The 22,788-nt window shown below is 42.8% G+C and overlaps 4 protein-coding genes across 5 annotated transcripts; 2 read left to right on the top strand and 2 right to left on the bottom strand.

The window, feature by feature from the left end:
• The first annotated feature begins 2,960 nt into the window (after positions 1 to 2,960).
• Positions 2,961 to 7,782, top strand: LIPT1 (lipoyltransferase 1). Of its 2 annotated transcripts, XM_071430833.1 has the most exons (3): positions 2,961 to 3,040; positions 3,242 to 4,623; positions 4,795 to 7,782. In XM_071430833.1, the coding sequence occupies exon 2, from the start codon at positions 3,465 to 3,467 to the stop codon at positions 4,605 to 4,607; it is 1,143 nt and encodes a 380-aa protein (XP_071286934.1). In that variant the 5' UTR covers positions 2,961 to 3,040; positions 3,242 to 3,464; the 3' UTR covers positions 4,608 to 4,623; positions 4,795 to 7,782. The 2 variants fall into 2 exon arrangements, with proteins under 2 accessions (XP_071286934.1, XP_071286933.1); XM_071430832.1 differs by lacking the exon at positions 4,795 to 7,782 and having other exon boundaries at positions 3,242 to 4,773.
• MITD1 (microtubule interacting and trafficking domain containing 1) lies at positions 6,019 to 10,869 on the bottom strand. The gene is made up of 7 exons (XM_071430834.1): positions 10,716 to 10,869; positions 10,453 to 10,548; positions 9,224 to 9,360; positions 9,055 to 9,141; positions 8,332 to 8,447; positions 7,964 to 8,024; positions 6,019 to 7,873 (listed from the first exon to the last, which is right to left on the bottom strand). Exons 1-7 carry the CDS (start codon positions 10,867 to 10,869, stop codon positions 7,778 to 7,780), a joined length of 747 nt encoding a protein of 248 aa, XP_071286935.1. The 3' UTR covers positions 6,019 to 7,777.
• A 24-nt stretch (positions 10,870 to 10,893) lies between these two features.
• Positions 10,894 to 13,159, top strand: MRPL30 (mitochondrial ribosomal protein L30). Its single transcript, XM_071430846.1, has 5 exons — positions 10,894 to 11,087; positions 11,331 to 11,411; positions 11,867 to 12,013; positions 12,820 to 12,893; positions 12,977 to 13,159. Exons 1-5 carry the CDS (start codon positions 11,037 to 11,039, stop codon positions 13,107 to 13,109), a joined length of 486 nt encoding a protein of 161 aa, XP_071286947.1. The 5' UTR covers positions 10,894 to 11,036; the 3' UTR covers positions 13,110 to 13,159.
• Positions 13,160 to 15,494: 2,335 nt separating this feature from the next.
• On the bottom strand, positions 15,495 to 18,970 carry LOC139591424 (lysozyme g-like). Its single transcript, XM_071429968.1, is given in 5 exon segments — positions 15,495 to 16,350; positions 16,728 to 16,981; positions 17,375 to 17,496; positions 18,204 to 18,229; positions 18,232 to 18,970. Coding segments are annotated over 5 exon segments (657 nt in total). The 5' UTR covers positions 18,344 to 18,970; the 3' UTR covers positions 15,495 to 16,207.
• Between the last annotated feature and the right edge of the window lie 3,818 nt (positions 18,971 to 22,788).

The following is a 22,788-nucleotide window of genomic DNA, read 5'->3' as shown; positions in this document are numbered from 1 at the left end:
AGCATGTCCCTCATATCTTCTCCTCCAAGTTGTGTCTTCCTCCTTGACTGTTTCCCCTGCTTTTGCAACATCTCTCAGCTTAGTTTTGGCATCTTTTGGTCCTTTGCATTGCAGTTCATTTCCACACAGACCATTTCTTGAAGGCACTAAAACTCCCCATTTTCTTCATTTTTTTCGCCTTTTTTGCAATTGCATTTCATTTGATCCTATCTCCTTTCCAGTGTGTTTGTAAGCCTTTCTTTTTGGGTTCGCAAGATTCCCTTTCCCTTCCCGAAAGGAAATGAAATTTCCTTTCGGGAAGGGAAAGGGAATCTTGCGATTTCAATGGGGACCAAGAGAGGAATCTTTGGTGCATGTCCCTGCACTTGATGACATGCCATGCCTTTTGATGGCTTTGACCGTGGGAAAGATTTTTTTGGGTTTTTTGTTCTTTTTTTTAAGCATCCATGCCATGCCTTTTATATCTTCCCCTCCAAGTTGTGTCTTCCTTCTTGATGTTTTGCCCTGCTTTTGCAATGTCTGTCAGCTTAGTTTTGGCATGTTTTGGTATTTTGCGCTGCTCTGATATCATCCCGGTCCATTTCCTTATAGTCACTAAATTGCCCAAATTTCCCCATTTTCTTTTTTTTCTCCTCCAATTGCAATTCCTTTGATGCTATCTCCATTCCAGCCTGTTTGTAAGTCCTTCTTATCTCTTTTGGCCTTCAGCGGGGATCCAATTTTCCAAGCTTTGCTGCATGTGCCTGCACTTAATGGCATATGGGAAAATTTTTTTCCTTTTTTTTTTTTAGTTCTTTTTCATGTCTTTACCATGTCCCTTATATCTTCCCCTCCGTGTTTTGTCTTCCTCCTTCACATTTTCCCACTGCTTTTGCAACGTCTCTCAGCTTAGTTTTGGCCTGTTTTGGTATTTTGCGCTGCTCTGATATCATCCCAGTCCATTTCCTTATAGTCACTAAATTGCCCAAATTTCCCAATTTTCTTTTTTTTTCTCCTCCAATTGCAATTCCTTTGATGCTGTCTCCATTCCAGCCTGTTTGTAAGTCCTTCTTATCTCTTTTGGCCTTCAGCGGGGATCCAATTTTCCAAGCTTTGCTGCATGTGCCTGCACTTAATGGCTTATGGGAAGGATTTCTTTTTTTTTTTTTTTGTGTGTACAACCTCCATGCCATGTGTATTCTATCTTCCGCCCCAAGTTGTGTCTTCGTCCCTTATTTTGTCGCCTGCTTTTGCAACATCTCTCAGCTTAGTTTTTGCATATTTTGGTCCTTTGCAATGCAGCTCATTTCCTTATAGACTATTTCTTGAAGTCACTAAACCTCCCCATTTTCTTCATTTTTTCGGCTTTTTTGCAATTGCATTTCATTTGATCCTATCTCTTTTCCCGAATTTTTGTAAGCCTTTCTTTTTGGGTTCGCAAGATTCCCTTTCACTTCCCGAATGGAATTTTAGGGACACCCTGTGGCAAAATGACACACTACAAATCTTCAAGAATCAATGCCAAAATGGAGACTGTTGGTCCCACATTTTTTTGGGGGTTTTAGTAAGATCACTTGTCTCACAAGATGCATTTCCATACTTCAGACCAGTGCTAGAATGCACCGGTTCATATTTGCATTTTGTCAACCGTCTTCAACATTGATTTCCAGCACATTTTTATGGACAATCACCGCATTTTTTTACCTTTTTTTACCTGTGCATTATGTAATAGTTCGCTCCACTGAAAAATGATTACCAGTCTATTTTATCAACAAGTTCTGTCCATTTAAAATTGCTTTAATAAATTTCCTTTTTATTTTTTAATGTGCCATGCAACATTAAAGGTGCTGGCACACACTGCTTTTTAGAGTCTGTTTCTCTCACTAATCACCACCAGCACACATGTTGTGATGGTTTCTTACTTGCCCTATTACACCCACACAGTTCTTTTAAGGCAGAATGGAAGACAAAGTATGTAATGTACCTTTTAGAAGTACACATCTATGAACAAGAGAAATACAGCACATATCTGCCCATAGGGATACTACTGCGCATAAAAAACTTCACCTAGCACTGAACATTCTCCCACAGTGTAAGCTTAAGCACAGACAATAGCTCTTGATGAAGAATTATAGCTAAGGTCTGGCAGACTTTAAGAATGGCTTAAATGCAAATCTGAAGACAATCTGCTGCCGGCAATATGTCTAGTATTTGATCACTTTCCAGCTTGTTAATGAATTATGCTATTGACATTTAGCTTCTATCTCTTCATGAGCACCACAGAGAGTATGTATCACAAGTATCTGCAATTGCATTAACTCTGTGCCCTTGTGAACTCATAAAAGCTTCTAGCATCCAGAATGTCCTGCAGAGACGAACTGCACATCTGGGTCTTTTAAGAAAAATCATCCATTTTATGCATTGTGCACCTCTTGTTGCCCTGTAAATATTGTGGGAAATGCCCAAAACTATCTGAAGTGAAGGTGTGAAGAGGATGAAGTCAGGCTCTTCTTGGAGGTGCCAAACAATAGGATGAGAAACAACAGCCAGAAACTGATGGACAGGAAGTTCTACCTGAACATGAGAAAGACCTTTACTATGCAGGTGACTGAGCACTGGAACAGGTTGCCCAGAGAGGGTGTGAAGCTTCCCCTGCCGGGGATATTCAAGAATCGCCCGTACACGATCCTGTGCCATGTGCTTTGGGATAACCCTGCTTGAGCAGGAGGTTGGACCAGAAGTCCCGCTGTGGTCCCTTCCAACCCGACCGATTCTGTGTTCTGGTCATTCCCGCTCTCCCCAGCTCCATCCCCCGCCCAGTGCCGTGGCTGCGCTGGGACAGGCGGAACCCCGCCGCTCACCGAGCACCGGGCCGCGCTCGCAGCCCCCGGCCCTCAGCCCTCCCCGGCCGCCGCCGCCCTCAGCCCGCCCCGCCGCACGGCAGGCGCAGCGCCCGCCCCCAGCACCTCTCACCCGGGAAGCGGAAAGCGCTCCCGATGCTGCCGGTTCCAAGGAGTCCCCGGGAGCGCGGACGGGCGCTGGAACCGCTCCGCAACCCGCCGTGAGTAGCGCAGGGCGCCCGGCGGGGCTGTGCGGGCGGCGGCGCGGCGTCGGGGGCTGAGGGGACGCCGCGCCGGGAACCCTATGGAAAAGAAGGCAGAAAACCTTAACAAAGCTGGACTACGCAAAGTGAAATCGAATTAGCAAGGCTGCGTTGAGTGAGGGGATAATACACATTCCGTTTCTTCCTTTGGTTTTTCAGGCACCAGGGAGTGTGAGGAGCAGCTGCTGTGACACCCCCGATGTCCTGTGAGGCTCCGGCCGGGTCTGAGCGGCATCACCGGAGGAGCACCGTGCCTGGGAGCTGGCGTACTGCTGTGGGAAGAGCATGAGTGTCTCATGCCCGCCACTGGCCTTTCCGCTCTGTCACAGGAGCCGCCTGCACTCCTGCCGCATTCAGCATTAGCAGAGCAGGCATTCCTTCCATGCGCTGTGCAATTGTTAAAAACATGGTGCTCCAGTCATTAAAGAACTGCCTTTGGCTGCCCTGTGTCCTCAGGACTCCAAAAGCTTGCTTCTGGAGCACAGCTAGCGGAGGCCTCATTATCCAGTCTGTTTCTAATGATGTTTACCAAAATCTAGCTGTGGAAGATTGGATCCATGACCACATGGATTTAGAGAAGCAACAGGTCCTTTTCCTTTGGAGAAATTCCCCTGCCGTGGTAATAGGGAGACATCAGAATCCCTGGCAGGAATGCAACCTCAAGCTATTGAGGCAAAAAAATATAAAACTAGCCAGGAGAAGAAGTGGAGGAGGAACAGTTTACCACGACCTAGGCAATATCAATTTGACTTTCTTCACAACCAGAAAAAAATATGAACGAATGGAAAACCTGAAGCTCGTTGTGAAGGCACTGAAAGCCTTGCAACCCCAGTTAGATGTACATGTCACTGACAGGTATGACATCTTGCTAGACAGGAAATACAAAATCTCAGGCACTGCTGCAAAGCTGGGAAGGACAAGTGCTTATCATCACTGTACCTTACTCTGTAATGCAGATAAGTTTGTTTTATCGTCTGTGCTAAAAAGTCCTTTTAAAGGGCTAAAGAGCAATGCCACTCCTAGCGTGCCTGCCTTGGTGAAAAATCTCTTTGAAGAGGATCCTAGTTTAACTTCTGAGATGCTCCTGGATGCCATTGCTAAAGAATATGCTATGCAACACCAGATAGATCACCATATCACTTTAATAAATCCAGCTGATGAGACTCTGCTTCCTGGAATTAGCAACAAAACTCAAGAACTACAAACCTGGGAATGGGTGTATGGAAAGACACCAAAGTTCAGCATTAGCACATGTCTTAACATGGTCTATAAAGATTCTGTTCTTGACGTTAAAGTAAATATGGATGTAAAGCATGGAAGAATTGAAGTCTGTAACATTGATCTGCCAGAGCAGTGGCTGCCACCAGGACTGTACAGTGAACTGGTCAAGAGTCTTACTGGCAGTAAGTTTTGCCCAAATGAAACCACTACACTAGTGACAACATTGCTAAGACTGTGTCCACAAGACGATGAGTTACACAGCAGGTGGAGGCTACTGTGTGAGAATATGATAAGGTTAATGTGACTTGCATTTTGAAAATGTAAGTTAAACTTCTGCTGCTTTTTTATTTAATGTATCAAAAACAAAATTAAAACAATCACTAGTAAGAGAAAAATTCAGCTTGTAGAAAACAAACTGTTCAATCTTGTGCTTTTATTTAATATTACAATTAAATTTCACACTGCCTGCACCTGATGTTCCCCATCTGTAGGATTGAAACCACTGCTGACAAGACATCATTGCTGCTTGAACCAGGCAAAATAGTGGCGACATCCCAAACTGGCCCTGTAGCAGAGAAGGTACAAATGGCTGACACAGATGGAATGGGGTAGGTGTAAAACTGGTGTTGTGCTGCTGCACTGGATGCCCCAGGCTACATCCTGCTCCTTGTGGACAGAAGCCAAAAGGCTGTGTCACAGCCCCTGAGCTGTGTAGAGAGGGATGTCCCCTGGTTTCTGATTCAAAGTCCTTTCTTGCAGAGTGCTGTGCCCCTGTGCCTCTGCTGTACAAGCACTGCAGTGAGCTCAGCTCACCGCTGGGTAGTGAATCACTGTAGGTCCAGCCTGGGTTAGGGCTTTTGTCCATGCACATGCAAGAGCAGGGGAAGATAGGAAGTTCAGTGTGGGTGTTTCTGTGATGAGGACAGAAGAGGCTAACTGGGAGGCCACAGGTGCCTCCTCTGTTCTTGTGCCTGGCACAAAGCTGGGAGTCCCTGCTGCCATGGGTACTGGCATCAAAGCTAAACACTCGAAAATGCAAATACAGATCTAGGAGAAAGAGTTTCCTTATGTTACCACCTAGCAGATTTTCCCATAAAAGGCAATAATGAAGTGAAAGTGACAGTTTTATTGTTAAATGATAGCTATATATATATAGTATAATTATAAAAAAAAAGGCTCAAGATGTATTTCACTGTTGTTGAAGAAAAAGTGGAATGCAATTTTGATTAGATCAGAACAGATACCTGAAAGGAGGCTGTGGCCAGGTGAGGTTCAGGCTCTTCTCCCAGATAACCAGTGACAGGGCAAGAGGACACAGCCTCAAGCAGCACCAGGGAAAGTTTAGGCTGGGCATTAGGAAATAATTGTTCACAGAAAGAGCGATTGGGCATTGGAATGGCTGCCCAGGGAGGTGGAGGAGTCACCTTCCCTGGAAGTGATTAAGAAGACTGGATGTGGCACTCAATGCCATGGTCTAGTTGATGCTAGGTCATAGGTTGGACTCGATGATCTCAAAGGTCTTCTCCAGCCTAGTTAATTCTGTGATTCTCTATGTTTGAAATTGCTGGACTAGGTTAAAAGACACAAAGCTTCACATTTGGGAAATTACTGTATTTACAGTGAGCCTTCTCCAGAACGTGGCTTCATCTATGAGGCATTTCACAGCTTCCTTGAATTTCCTGATGTTGTGAAGAAATCAGACAGATGACTAAAGCTACAAATAATAAAAAATAACCTTTATTCGCATTAAAAATAGGCATATATTATACACAACTGAATAAAATTCACAAGTGACTAGAAACTTCCTATCACAGCAGCAAACCAGGGAGCTCCTATGGAATGTTTGGGGGAATGACTAATAGCACACAGCTCTGTGGCACATATATTATTCATTTTCCTGATGCAACACTGCAAAGCTGAAACATTATTATGAGAAAGGATAAAGAAGACAGACCACTGGCTAATTGTGACCCAGAAACCAAGGCAAAGACCTTTTCCTATTGATTACTGTGGAATAGATTTGTTGTTAGAAACAAGAGGAAAAGAATAGCAGCATTAGATGACAGAAGATTAAATAAAAAAGTAATTAAGGGGAAAAAATGATAATGGAATACACCAACCATCAAGAAAAATAAATATAGGAAACAAAAAAAAGTTCTAGCAATAAACATGCTACTAGTATATAGAGGCCTATTGTATTACAAGGCAGAAAGTGTAAGGCACATGTCAGTCCTGAGGCTGAAAACATTTTGATGGGACCTGAAAAAGAGGCCACTGCCTGTTTTTTATGTCAGATTGTATGACTTAGGCAGATTCTTGCTAACAAAGAACTCTTGTATAAGGAAAAAAAAAAAAAGTATTACCAGCAACTCTGGTAATACCTTCTGGTTTCCAAAGGCTGAAGGAATGACAAGGGAAGACTTTGTCTTTATTCTAAATATAGTATATTGCTAAGAATTGCAGAATATTTTGAGTCGAGGGACTTTTTATATTTTGAGGAACCCACAAGGTTCAAGTCCAGCTCTTAAGTGACTGGGCCTTACAGGGATAAAACACATGACCTTGGCATTATTCACACCATGCTCTGACCAACTGAGATACTCAGGCTACCCAACTTCTGAAAAAACTTAAATTTTCTTTTTAGGGACTCCCTTAGTACTAGTGAAATACTGCAGTTGAGAGTGGCATGAAAAGCCAGTCATTGGGCTTTAAAGTCAGAGAGTAAGACTGAGAGAGGATCACACATCCTTTCCACACTTAAAGCAAAGGATGGATATCAGGTATATGTATCATGGAATAAAAGAACACACAGGAGTGCCAGGGAAGAGATTACAGCTTTTTGCAGCCTTCTCAGTCCAAAATCCATGATGCAGAGGCACATAAGACAACCCTAAAATGACTGTGTACTGAACACTACAACGTTCATAGGCAAAGAGCTTGGAAGCTGGAATGTAAAAATTGGGATTACTAGTAAAGTCTGGGAAGTAAAGTATTACAGGATTGACAAAAACCCTGCAAAATAGTAGTCACAAGTAGAATACAGGAATTAAAGGAAATAAATAAGACTGCTTATAAAAGGGGACATGTGGGAGCCCAGCTTCCAATGATTGTGAGGTGGTCAGTTAAAGATATAAAATCCAAAACAGGCTCAAGACAAAATCAACAGTAAAAATAGAAATGACAGTATAGAGGCTTTTGAAAGACACTATTGAGGGTATGTTATGAAATCAAGATAAAATTTAGACATGGATTGTAATTAAGATTACAGAAGAAGTACAATGAAGGAATCATGCAGTGTTGTTTTCTCAGACTGGAAAGTCTCAAACATTCTAAAATATATAGATTTTAAAAGCTATACTGCACTAAGTACTTAAAAGAGTTGCTTCTGTGGGCAACCAGTTGGACTCAAGCAACATCTTTCAGTCTTACATTTTTATGCTTATGAAAACACTTATTAAAAGCAGTCATTTCTGATCACATTTTCTTTGTGTGTTTAGTAAGAATGACATCCACTGTTGTTTCACGACAAGGTCTCAAGTCAAAGTCACAGTATCCAATGCTGAAAAGACCCTGCAGAAATGAACAGAATTGACACAGTGAGCATATACTCACCATGGAGAGCTCATTTTAACTTAATTAAAGAAGTGAAAGCATCCTTACCTTTGGTTTCTTAAAATAATCAAGACCCCTTCCTATCTTAATCATCCACCCATTGCTGAATCTGTTTGAAAAATGCACAATAAAAAGGTTACATCCACATGATGCACAAGCTCCTTGTTTCAATCACAATTATTTCCTAGTGTCACCAATACCTGTGTGAACCACAGAAGACACCATTCTGTATAGAGACAACTATTCACAATTAAAAAATATAGAACTACAGAGGGCTGATTTCATCCAGTGAGGGCCAGTGCCTTTTATTTTGTTAATCACAGCTGTAATTATCTCAAAAGTTAACTATTTAACTTTAGGGTTAAATAGTTTTGAGTTCAAAATACTGCCATTTGGTCATTTTTTGTATCACCCACCTGATTTCTCGATCATGTATTGAAGACGAAAAGTTAATATTCAGTGTTACTCCATAATTTCTCAATGACTGTTTTATTTCTTCCAAGGCACTCATCTGTTGACTCCTCCCACTACCCTATCAAAAGTAAAAATAATGTTGTGGGGTTTTGTTTTCTTTTTTTTAACTATATATTCTATTTCTGGTCACCACTTCTTAAACTCATACACCTTTAAACTCAAAACATTTTCATTATCAAAGTAAACCAAAAGAAAGTAACTTGGATGAAGGCAGATTTACAGTTTCAAAGACAGGATAAAAAGCAGACAGTCTACAGGTATATTTGCTGAGGGATGTGGAGGATGAGCTCACTCTCAGCTCTTTGAAACTAGATATGTACTATTTGAGCCAAAATAAGTGCAGTAATAGTTTAAATAAGTGCAGTGGTAACTGGTGCAGTTTGAGAGATTTCAGCTCATGAAAGCCTCTAAAATGACAAATACAGCTGTTGGAAGAGCAAAACAACCCGTCTCAACAGATGCTTTGGTTTTTATGACATTTTCCACAACAAAACTTTCAGAGAAATTTAAGATTTTGCTTACTCAGAATTTGTTAACGAGAAAACTCTGAACTTACAAAATTACTTATCTTCAACTATCTAGGAACAAGTCTGCATTTTTATATCTTGTTTTGCATGTGGCATCATCTGAGTACACAGAATAGAACTCAAAATCTAGACACTTACCTCATCATAGGAAGTGAGGAGGTGGATTGTTTTCACCTTGCATGGCCCCTTAACTAGCATCTCGCAGAATCGTAGAAAGTTATACAACTGAAAAAGATTCAGTTAATTTAGTAGCTTGGAATTTCTCTAGTGGCTACATCTATATCAGTTACACCAAATATCTACTTGCCTGATGAACCTGGCGAATGTACGGGTCTTCCACCCAAACTTCAGAAACATTCTCAGTGAGGTACTCATGGAAAAGCTTTTCATAGCCAAAACCTGTTGCATTTTCTTCTATCCTGATTTGCTTATGGTATTTGCTATCTGAAAGGAAAGTAAATCTCTGTTTAAGTAAAGGTCAGGATATAATTCTCATGTTAAACACCTCGCCCATCAAACATTCATGTAACAACAGACATTTAAAAGCAAACGGGTACCTCGGGTACATCCCAGCTCATGGAATCACAGAATGGGTCAGGCTGGAAGGGACCACAGCGGGACATCTGGTCCAGCCTCCTGTTCAAGCAGGGTCATCCCAGAGCACATGGCACAGGATTGTGTCCAGACAGTTCTTGAGTGTTATGAGTAGAAAAGTAGCCCATTTTTTTAAAAGGTTGCAGAGTTCAGAGGTTGGGCCAGTTGCTGCCAGGGTGGAGTTCTAAATGTTTGTTGTCATAATCACCCGTTGTTAATAGTTTTTCGTTAACTACCTGTTGTTGATGGTTGGGAATTCCCCTTTTTTCTTGAGTAAAACCCTGCTGCTTCCTGGAGGATGGCACTCAGGATGGTGAAGAGGAGGGGACATCGGGGTTGGCTTGCAAATGAAGAAGCCCCTCACCAAACCTAGCAAAAACCCCTAAAAACAACGAGCCAACACGGAATTGAGGGATTGAAATGATGTCTAGACGTGAAGAACAGAATCTAGTGTCCACTAAGACCCTTTTTACCCCTCACCCTAACCTAAAAAGTCGTCAGCTGGACAGATGACCTCGAATGTCAAACTGAAAAACTGGGAATCTCGTGGTGCTCGCATGAGGACAGAAGCCCCATCTCTGCCCACAGACCAGCGGACAAAGCTGCACTTTTCCTCCTCCTCCGTGCCACTCCTGGAAGCAGCGGCAGCGCGAGCGCGACCCGTCGGTTCTTCCCACCCGAGCTGATTTTTTAATGAAGGCATTAAAAAGGAGAAAGATCTCCTGCCCTATTTATTTCATTGAGTATCTCCAGAGAGGGAAACTCCACACTCTCTCTGGACAATCTGTTCCAGTGCTCGGTCTCACGCACTGTGAAGAAGTTCTTCCTCATGTTCAGGCAGAACGTCCCGTGCGTCAGTTTCTGCCCCATGTCCTGGTGATTGGCACCACCAGGAAGGGCCTGGCTTCCTCCTCTCGGTACCCCCCGTTTAGGTATTCATACCTTGTTTCTTGATGTGTTCTTTAATCTCCTCGGCTCTGGTCAGGTACTCGGATATCTTCTGCTGGTAGCGGTGCTTTTTCGCCTCATCAGTCGTGGCTGTGAATCACAGAAAGTCACGGGCCAGCTGAGCACAGAGGCCGGCGCTCCCGAGCCCTGCCCGGCCCGGCTCTCCCGGGAGGAGACCGCCAGCTCCCGCTCCCTCCCCGTGGGACGCCGGGCTCCAGCACTGCCCGTGTGTCCCCAGGGCCACTCCGAGCCCCGACCTTTCATTGCCTGCAGCAGGAGGTCGATGCCCTCCTGGTAACACACCAGCGACTCCTGGAACCGGGAAGCCACGTCCAGCTGCACCGCCCGTTTCAGCGTCTCCGCCCCGGCCCGCTCCAGCGCGGCAATGCCATCGTTCCCCGCCCGCGACATGGACAGGGACGGAGACACGAACCGGAGGGCTCCCGACGGGAACGGGACGGGCAGCGGAGACTGGGCGGGGGAACGGAGGGGAAGTGCCGCACCGGTGTCCTTCCGCCCGCCCGGAACTGAAGTGCCGTGGCACCGGTGTCCGGCCGGGACGAAGGGTGCACACGGAGATGGCGGCCGCGGCGGGCCGGGCCGGCCTGGGGCTTGCGGGCACCGGGAAGGTGAGGATCTGGGGTGGGGATTGGGGGTGCGGGGGAATCCAGGGGTAACGGGAACCCAGGTGGGGATCTGAGACTTGCAGCCTCCGGGCCAGTGGGGATCCAGCTGGGGATCCTGCTCGGGGCCCCGCTGGGAATTCAGGTGGGGATCCAGGTGGGGCTGGGACTCGTGGCTGTGTCATCTGTTCCCAGATGTTTATAGCGGTAAGGAAAGTGCAGACAAGTTATGCCCTCCTCTCCTTGCAGGTGCTGGGGAAGAGGATGGAGGGGATGGCGTCCCCGGTGTGGGTTCGTTGTCTCTTTACCAGGTCCAATATTCCAGACTCGGTATGTGCTTGACTTGCATTTTACATTTTTTATAATTATAGTTTTAGTTTTATTTATTTTTTGTTTTATCTGGTGTCAGTTTATTCTTTTCCCTAAAAGCATTCTTAAAGTTTGTGGAAAAACTTGTCATCTAGAGGCTGATCACAGGCTCCCTGATAAAATGCATGTGAATTAGGTGTTGTGCTGGTACAGGGTGTTGTCCGTGTTTTCTGTGCCACTCTGTGGGTAAACTCTAGAGTTACTATACTTACCAGCAAACCATTATAGAAATATGTTTGACTTCATGTTATAGAAGCTAAATTTGAGGTCACTTTGTTGGTGCTTTGACTGCCTGAAAAGAAAAATATGTATGAATTTTTACCAAGGTTGAAGTGTTTAGGGCAGTAGTTAACTGCAGTACTGATGACCAGATATTTAGGGAAAAAACCTCTGGTTTTGTTAACTTTTTATTCTAGGTATTTCAGCCACGGCCTGGAGATCATGAAAAGTATGGAGGTGACCCTGAGGAGCCCCACAAAATCCATGTTATTACTAGAATAAAAAGTGTCATTGGTCGCCCATATTGGGAAAAGAAGATAATCCGTGATCTGGGACTGGATAAAGTATGATTGGTTTTTTTTATACTCGTGTATGTCAGAAATGTAGCACTAAGTTGGTGGGTTTTATAAAGACCTCCATTTTGCAGTCACAAACCAGAATTACATTTACAGCAGCCATAAAGCAATCTGAGAAGGTGATGATGTGTTTAAGAGCTGAGGGGAATATTTGTGGCAAATGTGCTTTTAGTGGGAATTCAGAATATCTCTTTGTGGTATTGTGCTGTGTTGCCTGAGGAGAACTTTACCCTGAGAATTCTTCTAAAATAATAGAAATAGGTTTTTAAATGCTTTGAATTCAGGTCTCTGCAGGTCATATTATTCAGAAGTTGTAGGAAGGCAAATAAAACTCATTTATCAGTGAAAATGCTTCCAAATTCAGGACTCTAAAAGTTTGTGTCAAAGATGCGTTTATCTGAATTTTTCAGGCCAACTGTACATTATGCAAAGATTTGTCTAGTCAGTGTTATATTACAGGGAAAAAAAGTGTGCTTGATCAATTTAAGATATAACTGAAAAAAAGCAGTTTTGCCCCTAAACTCTTGTATTTACATTTACAGTATTTTTAACTATATTTTTAGTTGGAAGAAAAATGCATTTATAGTGAAGTAGGAATAAAGCTGAAATTGTCTTTTTACTGGAATCAAGTTTTGATTGCATATTTTTTACGTCTGTTCTTGATGCATGGCACTTCTCTAAATCTTACATTTGCAAATGTGGTTTATTTTTGTACTGGTGGTGTGCAAAGTTCAGGAAACAAAGATTTGGGATTTGGCAACACATTTGTAAAACTTGTTTTATCCCTTACGTAGGCACATCAGCCAAGACTGCACAAAAATATCCCTTCTGTGAATTCCAGACTGAAAGTTGTTAAACATCTGATAAGGTTTGTTAACTGTTTATTTGGAACATTTAATGTAACTCCCTTCTAGTCACAGGACTTCACTAAACATATTCTTTTGCCTGTAGAATACAGCCACTGAAGCTCCCCCATGGGCTGCCAACAGAAGAGGAAGTGTCCAACACCTTTCTGACAACCAGGGGAGAGCTTATCATTAAAAAGCGCCTGAAACCTGTGGAGCAGAAAGAAATTAAGGCATAAGATGTACTGGTTGGATTTAGATTTAATAAAATAAATATTTTAAATCCACAGTTGAGAGTTTGTGTATGGAAAGTAAAAATTCTTACTCTGGTATGAATGGCAAAGGGTGATACTGATGCTTAAAGAAGGATTTCAGGTGTACAGATACAAAATTCAATGTTGTTAATATTTACCTGAAATATTAAATGAATTATAGGCTCTCTGTGTTTTAATTTTGTGGCTAGATTGCTGCAGTTTTTGGCTAACTAAGTTCTCTTACAGTTTGACTTTGTTGGTAAAGTCAAATAAGCAGAGAAGTGAGTGGAATAGTTCTAGCTAATGATGGTGAGGACATTTCACAGCTAGCAGTAAAGACTTACAGCAATACTGCAGGACTTTCACTGCATAGAGGAAGGAATTGGAATTGGAATGCCCTCTGTTTAGTTGTCACATGAGAATTGACTGGCTGTCCATGGAGAGTGATTTACCATGGTTATCCAGATCTCACTTTGCTTGTTCCCTAGCAAACAGTCAGTCCTCTGGCTGCTTCTGTAGCTTACAAAGCATGTGAACTCTCCATTTGGGGGTAACAGGAGTTATTCACCTCTTGATTGGTTGTCTGATTTGTCTTTCAGGTAACCTGCTGTGTTCATATGTATCCCCTGATCCTAAGTGTTCAGTAAGAATAGCCTAAGAACTGCAGTCCATGTGAAAGTTAATGCTTTTCCTTTTCTAGAATGGCAGACGTTAGAAATGTGGAGACCCTGAAGCAAACCTCTGATGTGAGCTAGAATTATGAGCTGCAAGCTTATAAAATACTACAGTTTTAAGAACTGTGGCCAAAGTTAGCAAGCTGCTGCTGTATCAAATGATAAAGTAGTTTGCATTCCAGTCAGGATAAATTCTGTAATTTAACATGCCGTGAGCCGCTCCCACATTAGACACATTGAAGAGGAGTTAATCTTAATGACTGCATGTTGTGAGAGCATTAGAGGGATGCAGTCACTGAGAATTAGTGTTTATCCTTTCTGCCTGCTTGCAGAGAAGAGTAAACACCTGTAGGAGTTCAAAGGAAGAGATATCAGGACAGGGACGTAAGAGCTGGAGGCACTGTGCAGAGGGAAAAGGATAGGTGTGGTGGTGTTTGAGGGTTTTTAGGATGAGGGAAGAGATGAGAATCTTGATTCTATGTTTCAGAAGGTTGATTTATTATTTTATGATATATATTATATTAAAAGAAAATGATATACTAAAATTATACTAAAAGAATAGAGAGAAAGGATTTCATCAGAAGGTTAGAAAGGAATGAATAATAAAATCTTGTGACTGACTAGTGTCTTGACACAGCTGGACTTGTAATTGGTCATCAAGTAGAAACAATTTACATAAGACCAGTCAAAGATGCACCTGTTGGTAAATAATCTCTAGACTACATTCTACAGCTACCAGATTGTTATTGTTTACATTTTTTCTGAAGCTTCTCAGGAGAAAAATCCTAGTGACAGGGTTTTCATAAAATATCATTAGTAACAGGCTGTGGTAGTGGCACTGAGGAGTGTAATGGCCCCTATGGCCAGGCTGAAGCCAGAAATGAGAATTTGAGCTGAAATAAAATAGCATGGAAGAACTGATAAATTAATCACTTTTAAGATTAATTTATTTGAAAAATGATTAATTTATGTTGCTTTTCTCACCTCCTGCCTTTCTTCCAACATCTGCACAGCATCTTGTGCTGCAGTGTGTTATGACTGCAGTCTCTGCAAGGGGTTGATCATATTCCCACAGGAAGGTACAAGCTGGAATTTGAGCCCTTTTAAAGGACATGTGTAGTGCATTCAAGGCACAGGGCATTCTTTAAAGAGATGGTGCAAGTACTAGGACACAGAAAATTAGGCTTGCTGGATCTTGCTGCTGGTGGATAGCAAATACTAAGACTTGTGGCTGGATGGGTGTCCCAGGGCCAGGCTGGCTCAGCCTTGCCAGGCACGTTGGGGATTCACGTCGGTGGTGCTGCAGCCTGGGGAGCTTCCAGCAGAGGGCTCTGCCAGCTCCATACCACGCGCTCTGTGTATGGATGTGTGCGTGTGGATCTCTGCCGCTGCAGCCTGTAAAAGTGCTGCGGGTATCCCGGAGGGCCTGTGTTAATGAAAAGGCTTGGTACCGTTCACAGCTAAAGAAGTGTCTGATAAACTATGGACACTGCAGGCTCCCACATGGAGAGAAGGCAAAATACATAGTAGCTGTTATTTCTGAGTATGATGCAGCTGCAAGAGATTTTACAAAGATGTTTAATTGACAAGCTGACAGTTCCAATGAGAAAGAAAATTGGTTTTTTAAAACTTTTTAATATATGTGTACGTTTGGGTGTTTCTGAAATGGTATTTCCTCCAAGGGCCTCCACTCTCCCACAGTTAGTCTGCTATCCCAAACCTTCTCTGTTTGAGCATACATTCTCTCAAGATTTGCTCTCAAACCCTAAAACCTGAACCAGCAGCGTGCACAAACAGTGTGTCCACACCCTTTCAGTAATGGAACTTTGTAAGCTCTATGTAGGTCTTTGTGAAGCACAGGTTAGAGACTTTTTGTTCCCTTTTTGTGTCGAGAACAAACAGACTGACTTACAATGATTGCAAAATTCAGATTGGAAAGTCTTTCTGGTCTCTAGTCCAACCTCCTGCTCAACACAGGGCCAGTACTGAGGCCAGATGAGGTTGCTCAGTGGGTGTTGAAAGCCTCTGACAGCCTCTGGCTGTTTTGTACAGCTGTTAGACGTGTGTATCTACAGATAAAACATAAGACGGGTAAAGTCTTGTTAAGCAGTGTTACAGCTTCCTTGCAGCATTAATCTGCTGCTTGAGAAACTGCAGGCACAGATGAAAAATCTGGATATTCTCATGATATAAAATAAAAATTAAAGGCAAAAGGTAAGTTACATTTTGGACTATTAGCTGTGTTAACTTTTAAGGTTTTTTTTAGCCTTAGCTGGAAAAAACCCCATTGCAAGTTTGTTCTTGTTCCTGGCTTTGTTGTCCTGCCCCATTCTTATTGTTTCTGGAGGAGAAATACAGAATGTTTTCAATTAGAAGCAAAGTATGAAATCAGAGCCTCAAATCTAATCATTACTCAGAGATCTCAATTCCATTTTTCTTATAAAACCTGAGTCTCACATCCCCATCACTGGCATAGTTGTGTGTTTTACCAATACCCATTTTGTCGTAGGTCTGGACAGAGTTAACGCCTGCATTATAGGCTGAGATCCCACCTGGAAAGAGGGCGAAAGAAACATGTAAACAGAGGTGCTATTTCATCAGTAAATAGTACTTCAGAGTTGCCAGGAGAGGCAACCAGGAAAGGTTACTTTTTGTAGGTGGGTATAGAACCACAAAACAAATGGAATGGAGAGAGGAGTGGGAGAACCCACCCTTAGTCCTTGCAACTGAAAAATGTCATGGTATTCGCCAGGTTTCAAAAAAAATCTGCTAGAAGGTTAATCTTATTCTATTCCTTTTAGTGCATACAAAGGAATATTATTCCACATGAACATAGGGACTGGGATGTGTTTAGCTTTCTGCAGTGCTTACAGTATTATCATGCTTGACTTTATATATGTGAAATGTTTCAAAGCTGACAAAACTCAACCTCTGAGGTGCTGTACCTCTGTCCAAGATAGAGATTTTTTTTCTGGATTTATCATCCTGTATAAAATCTCTGTGTCTTGTCCTAGGTGCTCTTCAGTGTTCCATGGCTTGCCAATCTTATGGTGCTGTTTGCCAGCCTGAAAGTGAGACAGCAACATCACCACACCAGATACCCCACTACTTATCCAGATCTCTTTGTTGCTTACAGGCTGCTGGTGTTCATTTTGGTCCTCTGTGACCACGTTCACAGGGGTTCTTGGATGAGGGAAGAGGCAAGAATGTTGACTCCATGTTCAGAAGGCTCGATTTATTATTTTATGATATATATATATATATTACATTATAACTATACTAAAAAGAAAAAGAAGGACAGGTTTTCTCAGAAGCTTGCTAAGCTAAGAATAGAAAAGAAAAGAATGATAACAAAGGCAGCTCTCTTGGACTCTCTCCGAGATAGCTCTGTCTTAATTGGCCATTAATTATAAACATCCAAGAGGGGCCAATCACAGGTGGACCTGTTGCATTCCACAGCAGCAGATAATAATTGTTTACACTTGTTGCTGAAACTTCTCAGCTTCAGCAGGAAAATCCGAAAGAAAAGATTTTCACAAAAAGATGTCTGCGACAGTCCTCAGTCTCAGGATTTACCTCTTTTGTGACTCTACGGAGAGGACACAAGCACTTCTCATGGCACAGGCAAAGCCAGCAGACATCTGAGGTCCATTTGGACACAGAAGAGGAATGCCAGCCCTACTTCCTTGTCTGTCAGTCTTAAAAAAACAGCACAGCTGCTGTTGTAAAGGTGACAGTATGCAGAAACCAGGATTACTGCTGCTTCACAGTGTTTCCAGGTGAAAGGTGACTACCCCTCTCCTCCCCAACTGAATCAAGGGTGGGAAAATCCATTTCCTATAGGGATCTCCCCTTAATCCATGAGGTAGTAAAGCACAAGTCTGAGGGGGCTGGAGCTGTTAGAAAAACAGATCCCATGCATGCAGCAAATGTTCAGGGATTTTACAGATAAGGCTACAACTTGGCAAACAAGCTAGGCACAAATGTAAGCATGAATAATGAAGCAAGATCCCCCACAACCCAGGCCCCTGTGGTGCATAAAGTATAATTAACCTGATGGTAGTAACTGCAGCCTACAGCATGCTCAGTTTAAAAAGGTGCTTTTTGAAAAAAAGACTTATTATCTAAATGTGAAAGAAGAACAATTAATCTCTTCAATCCCACGGGAGTGCTGGGAAGCAATCATCAGTTTCACAGTGTAAAAGCAGTCTGCTCATGCACTGATGCTCACCCAAGTCCTTCCCTGGTGCTGGCAGCTGACAGCCTGGTTAGCATGGGCTTTAGCCTGGCCAAAGACTTGGTTTAAAAGGCTTAGGGGGTTGCCTTTCAACGGGGTTCCTGCCACTCTTCTGACTCTGCTTCAAGGGAAGGATGAGATTTATGTTTTTAAGAAGGTTGACTGTACCTGTATTAAGCCAAATGCATTCCCAGGCCATCCTTCAGTTCTGTCCCAGCCCTTGAAAGATAACACCAGCAATCAATCAAAGCTGGAGCAATACCCTCACCATTGCCAGCTTTTGCCATCTTGGCCTGGTATTTCTCCATGTTCTTCTGCTGTCTTCTCTGAGGCAGGAACTTCTACAACATGACATGCATGACTTTGCCTTTCATTTTAGAAACCAAACCCAGATTTTCTAAAGGTCATTATGGCTGAGCTGACATTTTGAATCCTTCTGAATCTCTTTAGAGCGAAACAAAGAATTGACTAATTTTACTGAAGGGTACCTTAGAAATCAATACACAGATGATATAAAAGACTTTTTTCTTCAGATTTAGAGGGCATTTCTCTAGCATGCAGATTGAAAGTAACGTGAGTCTTGTTTCAAATCTAAGCCTTTCTGTGTATTAGTCCCAGATTTAGTCCCTTTGAATTTAGGACTATAATGGAAAAATGTTCAGAAGTTCAGGTTTTCAGGGAAACTCTCAGTGGAGAGAGAAAAGTAGGTTCAGAGGTTGGATGCACCCAGCAGACTTTTGTTTTTTCTGTGATGGTCTTAAATGTCATCTCAAAGGCAACCCTATTCCCAACATAAACTTATGTGCCCAAGTAGGGTCTTTGTTGATTGATTGTGAAAATATCTGCTTGCTTGGCAATGACTGACAGTCAGAGACCAGGATCCATAATAGGCATGAGCTTGTGCACGGGTGTAAGGGGGGAATGAACAACTGAATTAGTGCCTACCTACACAGCTCACACCATCTGCTTTCACAGTTGTCCCCAGAGCTCCAGTTGTGTCAACATTCAATATGTTCCCTAACACTCTGAACAGCCTAAGAACACGTGCTGGTTTCAGCTGAAACCAGCACAGAGCAGTCTTTACAAGCAGATGTCAGGCCAATGCAATGTGTGACTCATGCTGTTAAAATGCTTTCAGATCCCTGACTGAAACCCATGGCATCCTTTTGATGCTAGTGCAGGTGTTTGTGCTAGCAGATGCAGTCATGGTATGTATGGCCTGCTCTGGAGGGGATTTCCTCTTAGTCATGCTAGCTCATGTACCTTGTGAACTGGTGCTTTGTGCCCAATTCATCTCCCCTAATTACCTAAAACTTAACTGTCTTAGTCTAAGCTTGTGACTTGGGCTGCCTGCATGGCCAGTGGAGGAAGGCATCTCAAAAAGGCAGGTTTTCTATTCCAGATTTTTTTTAAAGTGAAGGAAAAAATATGAGAGTCTATTGAAATCCTACACTATTTATTGGCTCCAGCTTGCTTTTCCATAGCTACAAGCAAATCAAACAGAAACATCCTTCAATTACACCCATTACAATTTATCTGACTTGCAGATTGTTTGACTTGCAATTTATCAGCATTTATCTGTTGTCTTAACACACCATTGCAGGAGGGAAAACACACAAACATCAACTGAGAGGAACAATTCATCTAATGGAATACAGACTTTGGTACAGTGAATCATTTACAAGAATATTAGACAAAGATCACAGACCTGACATGTTTGCTGTAGGATGTCTCCCCACATTCTCAATCCACTTCCTGGAGACAAATGGGCTTTGTATCTGCTGGCAGTGTTCTGGAACAGCTGGCTCAGAGCACTTCCCACCCCCACTGGTCTTACAAGAAACAGAAACACCTAACAACTTGTGCATCCTCCCAAACACAACAGGGATTCTGTTCTACAGCAAAAACACAATTAGAATTTTAAAAATGAAATAGCTTTTAATTTAATTTTAAGTCCGATTGCTAGGAACCGTGGAGGAACTAGGAGGAGCCTTGTCTAAAAACTGCTGCTCCAGTTCAGTTCTTGGAAGCAGTAACATGCTGACAATGGGAAAATGGGCTTCTGGATTTAATGACATTTTTGCAGGCAAAGATCCAGGAACAGTAACATGACCAGAGCTGCAACTGCTCAGCATTCAGATATGCAGAGACTACGCCAGGCCCCTGTTGTTATCCCCTCTTGCACAGGAACAACAAAGGTCAACAGCCCCAAATTAGCAGGCGGTGTGGGTTTCCAAGCTACTGTAGCTGTGCCGCAGTAAGGAAAACAGCCGCTGGATGGCAGAACTCCCGCGGCACAATCCACCCTGACCCGCTTCTCCCCCACGGCAGATTTTGAGGGTGTGAAATGCCGTTTTGCTCTTTCAGCAGCTCTTTTACATTTTTATCCGGGGAATTTGTCCCGTGTCATTGCACTGAGAGATTCTGTAAGTTTTTGCTGTGCTGTTGATACTTCCCATAGAGAATCAGCTGCACAGTCACAGCAGCTCATGCATGGGGCTCTTCAAGTTCACAATTATGGCTGAGTGTAAAGAAGGTTGAAAGAGGAATGCATCTGACAGGAAGGAGAATAGAACAGATGTGGCTCAAAACAAGTGACATGTAAAAAAATTCAAAAAGCACTAAAGGTGATTCACAAACCAGTAATCTCCAAATGGCCTGTGCTACTATTCCCTTATTTCTGGGGCAGAAACATAAAGGATGTACTAGTTTGCTCTCTCTGCATCACAGTAATTGATGAACAACTTTATTCCCTGCCCATATTCTCTATACAAACCTCCTTTGCCACACCTGGACAGTTTCACCTGAATTCCCTGGGTCTTTATTTATACTCAGCTCTTCAGCCTCCATCTAGAGCAACCTGACAGCTCTACTACTGAAATATGTTGTGCATGTGGTAAGTGTAGGACATCCACCTGTAGTACATATAACAAGGGCCACAGTGATCCATTCAATATCAGTATCCATGATCCATTAGCAAGCAGCTCTTTATTGATCACAAGAGTCTCAGGGCAGGGACAATTTTGTTTACCCAGAAGCCAGGCTGCAGGGCACTGGACCAGATCTAGTATCAACTACTCTTCACTCTTCTCTCATGTGTCTGGCAGGAAGGAAAAATTGCCTCTGGCAATTAAGTGGTTCAGGGCAAACATCTGTGGGATAATCTGGTCCTGTATTATGGCATTTATGGCATCAGGCATGCAGCTGTGCCTTTTTAGAGTTTGTCTTAATTTCTAGAGGAATGATACAAAAATATGCTGCCAGGATTTTTATTATTATGGCAGGAATCTATAAACCTGGTTTCTGTAACTATGCACACACCCAAACTCTTTAAAAACTTTGTTAGTTTCTTGATCTGAATCAGCTAAGGGGTGGCTGAATAAGCAGGAAATTAATAAAATAAAACGTGATTTAAAGGACAAAAATGAGTCAAATTTCTCCTTGCCTGCTTTGGAACAAGAAACCTTTCCAGTTCTTGGAAATTGAGTGCTTGTGGAAGACTGAGGGCTGCAGCAGTAGAGTCTCAGGTCAGCCATATCCTCCCTGAGTGGGTTTTTTTGTGTTCTTGAACATTTCTTCTAATTGCTAATTAGCTTAATAAGAGGTGGGTAAGAAATGAGTGATCCTAGTTATGCTTTCAGGGGAGAAACTAGGCTGACACAAGCTTCCCAAGGCAATCAAGCCCATTTGAGCTGTGGGAGGTTACCCAGCCTGTGTTAGGAAGGCACAGTGCTCTGGATGCTGGGAGAAGGTCTGTGTCCTGAGGCTGCAAGATGGCCTCATAGGGAAATGCAGGGATTTGTAGATGGGTGAGACATGTGAGGAACTGGCAAAACATGGATGTCTATGCTGAGCTGTAGCATAGACAACCAGTGTCGCTGGAAATTGCTTTTAGAGCGACATTTCCACTAGAAGCAGGGGAAAGCTGACCAATACAGAGGAGTATCTAGTTTGAACTCATGTGATCTGCAAGGTGAACAAGGCTGATGTTCAGTTTGCCTCTGAAAAAAACATGAGGGAAATAAACAGCACAATCACAATAGGTGAGAAAGACAAAATAGAATACAATGGCAAGGATTTGGCACGTGCAATATTAAGCAACAAAGCAAAGACAAACTTGCAGGTGTTTTTGTACAGTTGCTAGAGACTTCAAAATCAAGCCAGAACCCAAATGCCTGGACCAAATTACAACCCTGACATAGAAGGTGTCTTAGAGTCTTGGTGGAGGCTAAAAAAACCAATGAGATACAGCACTGCCAGCCTCACAGGAACCACTGAGTAGGATGTGGAAGTGTGATGCTGTATATAGAGTGGTGCTCTGTGTGAAGGATAAAAATGTTATAGCATAAAAATACTACAGGAAAAGAGAAGTACCCTAAAAACCTGTGGGTGGAAATCCCAGTATCTACTGATAAAAATGCTGTAGTAGGACTGTACTATCCTTTTTGAGTTCTGTGAGAGTGGTCAGTGAGGCCAGAGGAGCAGTAAATGTGGGACGGTGGCATGAGTGGGAGCCTGCACCCTGGCTGGATCAGTGCCTCATCAGGATGAGGTGCAGATGCAGAATTTTTGGTTACAATAAATCCTGGCTTCTAGGATGAGCTGGTTGAGGAACCCACAGAAACAAATGCTAGAGAGAGGCACAAGGATTTTGTGGAGGGAGAGAATGTAAGAAAATAAAGATAGTGCAGAAGGTAGTCTCACCCCTGAGGAGTTGCAGCTGTACTAATCACCAAAGATTAGGAACAGGCCT

Source organism: Agelaius tricolor, unplaced genomic scaffold (assembly GCF_023055355.1).
Source record: "Agelaius tricolor isolate 1412-34295 unplaced genomic scaffold, bAgeTri1.0.p SCAF_7, whole genome shotgun sequence".
Taxonomy (NCBI): domain Eukaryota; kingdom Metazoa; phylum Chordata; class Aves; order Passeriformes; family Icteridae; genus Agelaius; species Agelaius tricolor.
This window is presented reverse-complemented; position numbering and strand designations above follow the sequence as displayed.

Bases quoted from the DNA above. Each gene is read 5' to 3' on its own strand.
- MITD1 (XM_071430834.1), bottom strand. From the start codon at position 10,869: ATGTCGCGGGCGGGGAACGATGGCATTGCCGCGCTGGAGCGGGCCGGG. The intron at 9,361-10,452 runs GTATGAATACCT...CTTTCCTTTCAG, and splicing joins AGAACACATCAAGAAACAAG to ATAGCAAATACCATAAGCAA. The intron at 9,142-9,223 runs GCAAGTAGATAT...AATCTTTTTCAG, and splicing joins ACATTCGCCAGGTTCATCAG to TTGTATAACTTTCTACGATT.
- LIPT1 (XM_071430833.1), top strand. From the start codon at position 3,465: ATGCGCTGTGCAATTGTTAAAAACATGGTGCTCCAGTCATTAAAGAAC.
- MRPL30 (XM_071430846.1), top strand. From the start codon at position 11,037: ATGGCGGCCGCGGCGGGCCGGGCCGGCCTGGGGCTTGCGGGCACCGGG. The intron at 11,088-11,330 runs GTGAGGATCTGG...CTCTCCTTGCAG, and splicing joins GGCTTGCGGGCACCGGGAAG to GTGCTGGGGAAGAGGATGGA. The intron at 12,014-12,819 runs GTATGATTGGTT...TCCCTTACGTAG, and splicing joins GTGATCTGGGACTGGATAAA to GCACATCAGCCAAGACTGCA.